The sequence below is a fragment of the Etheostoma cragini genome, chromosome 3 (assembly GCF_013103735.1).
Source record: "Etheostoma cragini isolate CJK2018 chromosome 3, CSU_Ecrag_1.0, whole genome shotgun sequence".
NCBI classification, from domain to species: Eukaryota; Metazoa; Chordata; class Actinopteri; order Perciformes; family Percidae; genus Etheostoma; species Etheostoma cragini.
The window spans coordinates 30,042,207-30,045,970 of record NC_048409.1 but is presented as its reverse complement, the minus strand read 5'-3'; the positions used below and the strand labels follow the sequence as shown (position 1 = coordinate 30,045,970).

General features: G+C 40.9%; 1 protein-coding gene across 1 annotated transcript in view; it reads left to right on the top strand.

The window, feature by feature from the left end:
• Positions 1-1,745, top strand: part of LOC117938798 (olfactory receptor 142-like) — a 3,670-nt gene extending 1,925 nt beyond the window's left edge. Inside the window, 1 exon segment of the mRNA XM_034863687.1 lies at positions 1,610-1,745. Within this exon segment, the coding sequence (XP_034719578.1) occupies positions 1,610-1,745 (136 nt within the window).
• Positions 1,746-3,764: the final 2,019 nt, after the last annotated feature.

Genomic DNA, 3,764 nt, shown 5'->3' with positions numbered 1-3,764 from the left:
TGAACGCTGACCTTAACTGAGGCAAGTGAGGCCTGCAGTTCTTTGGACGTTGTTGTGGGGTCTTTTGTGACCTCTTGGTGAGTCGTCGCTGCGCTCTTGGGGTAATTTTGGGCGGCCGTCCACTCCTGGGAAGGTTCACCACTGTTCCATGTCTTCTCCATTTGTGGATAATGGCTTTCACTGTGGTTCGCTGGATTCCCAAAGCTTTGGAAATGGCTTTATAACCCTTTCCAGACTGATAGATCTCAATTACTTTCTTTCTCAATCGTTCCTGAATTTCTTTGGGTCTCGGCATGATGTGTAGCTTTTAAGGATCTTCTGGTGGACCTTACTGTGTCAAGCAGCTCCTATTTAAGTGATGCCGTGATTGTGAACAGGTGTGTTAATAATCAGGCCTGGGTGTGGCGAGAGAAATTGAACTCAGGTGTGGACAACCACAGTTATAGTATGTTTTAACAAGGGGGGCAATCACTTTTTCACACAGGGCCATGATGGTCTGGATTTTTTTTCACCTTTAATAATAAACACCTTCATTTACAAATTGCATTTTGTGTTTACTTGTGTTGTCCTTGACTATTGTTTAAATTGGTTTGATGTTCCGAAACACTTAAGTGTGACAAACATGCAAAGGAACAGGAAATGAGGAAGGGGGCAAACACTTTTTCACACCGCTGTAGATAGATAGATAGAGAGATAGATAGATTGATAGAAGGTCAAATTTCAAGTTTACTTTTTTCATCCACTTTTTCAAAAGTGTCGATCAACCTCGACTGATCTTGGATCAACAACTCAAACCTAGGGGTCTCTTTTTTTCTGAGGCCATATCAACATCGGTAGCCTTGCTCCAAAGTCTGAACAAGTGCTTCATCTTTTTTAGATTTTTTTAGGCTTAACTGAATCGTGGTTACATGACAACTCCATGTTGTAAGCATTGCCTGGCTACAATATCTAGAGATGGGTCACATCTAATGGAAAGGAAGGGTGGGGTGGGGGGGCTATAACAAGCACTTAACCAACATGTCAATTTATTAACTCAGGGGTTACTACTGAATTAGTTGTAATCTAAAGTGAGCACTTTCTAAGCTTTACAGAGCATTTGTAAATGAGTTACAAAGCCTAACAGGTACAAAAGAGACACAAGTGAATAACGTTTTTTAAGAAAAGGGAAAGAAATGTCAAAGTGCTGGAAAACGTTCAAAAGTTAATTTAAAACTATCCATTAGAGATCAGCTTCCCTGCTGAATCCTGCAGGTTGTTGTTCCTCAGGTCAAGACATACACACACACACACACACACACACACACACACACACACACACACACACACACACACACACCCACAAACACAGACACTCAGACACTCACATACACACACACAAGCATACACACACATACACACAGACAGAAACACACACTTAGATGTCATACACACAGAAACACACACAAATACACACACACATACACAAAGAAATACACACACACACACACACAAATACACACAATCACATGCACAAATACATCACAAGACTATCCTTTTTCTTCTTCAGGGCAAAGAAAAAGTTTGTCCCTTTTTTCAACACTTTTGACGTTTTCCCTCGTCCTCATGTCAGCTGGACAGCCAACATCACAGCTGTCACCAAGAAGGCCCAGCAGCAACTACACTTCCTCATGGTCCTCAGGAACCAGGACTCCAACCTGCTGCTGACTTTCTACCGCCCGTCCATTGAGAGCCTGCTGACCTGCTGATATTACCAAGCACAGCCCCCCCGCTCTGTTCTGTTTGACCTGTTGTCCTCAAGACAGCGCTACAGGTGCATCAGAGCACGCACTAACAGACTCAAGAACAGTTTCCTCCCAAAGGCCATAACCAGCCTTGTCAGGTTCAGGACACTTTAACTTACTAAATAAAGACGTTCAAGCTAGAAAACAAGACGCAGACGGCAAATGACCAGTTAATAGACAATTGCAAGAGGGAAGCACACATGAGAGCGACCTATCTTCAGCATCGCTCACAGGGAACTTCAACTATTTCTCTGTAGCCAGTTGTTTTTATTACACAAAGATTCACAGTTGTTGATACAAAGAGGACATCTGTTGTTTGGTTTATGCCTACGCTGAAGAACCAGGTCAAAGTGCAGGCCGCTTGGGCGACGTGTACTTTGACTGACCTCGAAAACTAAGACCTTTACTACCTGTGATATATAGCAGTGAGACATTTACAACTTCTGCGAGAAACAGCGGCAACTAGAGAAACACAGCTTGTTAGAAACACAGTTTGTTAAATGTGCATATAATAAGCATGAAAGTTAAACTAATAAGCATGAAAGTTATACTGCTTAAGAAACTACTACAAAGAAATAAGCAATAAAAGACTTTATAAAAATGAATTCTCTATCAAGCCTGAACTCACATGTGCACTCACTGACTCCACTCCGCTCCTTCAATCTCGTTCTACAGGTACTGTGTACTTGTGTATATATGACAATAAAGGAATTTTATTCTATTCTATTGTTTTCAATGTTTGTCACTTTTTTTGACGTTTTCAACACTACGTAACACTAACTTATTAACTTCAGTTTTACAGTTATTTTTGGAATATATGGTCAATAAACCACATTTATAGGAAATTATACCTAATGTTTGAGTTGAAGCAGAAATTAGGAATTATTGAGACTAAAATGAAAGAAATGGATGTTGATGGATAATCACAGACTGGAATATGTCAACTTTTTCCTAGAACTACTTTTAATTAAAAAGAACAATGATAAAAGACAACATGACGACAACATGACGACAACATTAGGAATACATGAAGAGGACATGAGGAGAACGTGGTTGACAACGTGAAAAAAACGTGACGACATGAGGACGACATGAAGACAACATAAAGACAACTTGGGGACAACATGAGGACAACTTGAGGGTTAAAGGGCAGTGACAACTGTATTTCCTGTCCAGGCCAAAGATCTTTAACATGTATTACATTGTTGGTGCTTCAGGGAGATGTCTGGGGGACAGACAGCAGGGGGGGGGGGGACTCTGATGTGTGATTTCATCATGGTCCCTGTATAGTTTGACAGTAATGAGCCCCCCCCCCCCCGGCAGATCTCTCTGTTATTTCCAATGCCAGACCCCAGAGACTTCTGTGGACTTGGACACTCTGGAGGCTGGAAGTAGCCTCACTAACGGGCCAATTACAGGACACTCTGCTGTAGCCATGGTTACTGATGAAAACAAAGCAGGGTTTGTACCCCTGTGGAATCTAGTTTGGATTCGGCCCCTGACCTCCTTCTGGGCTTCAGATCCACAAGGTACACTTGCGGAAAATGTGTTTGGACTTGTATTATAATAATAAACTAATTATAAACTTTATAATTATATTATTATTATAAACCCATCATGAAAAGGAAGGAACCATCTTCTCATTCAATGGGTTTCCTTTATCTTCATGACTGTTTAGATTGTAGATTAACACTGAAGGCATCAGGACTATGAATGAACACATGTTGAATTATGTATTTAACAAAAAAGTAGGAATACCTGAAAAAATGTCTTATATTCTAGTTTCTTCAGAGTACTCCTCTTACCAGTTGTTCTAGGGATATGCTACTATATATACTATATATACTATATACTGCTGCTAGAACTCTGTGTGGTATCATCTGCTCTCTAATCTGAGCTGCTGTAACTTGTGATTTCTGAGGTTGGAGACTCAGAGGAACTTATCCTCAGCAGCAGAGGGGACTCTTGGTCTTCCTTTACTGC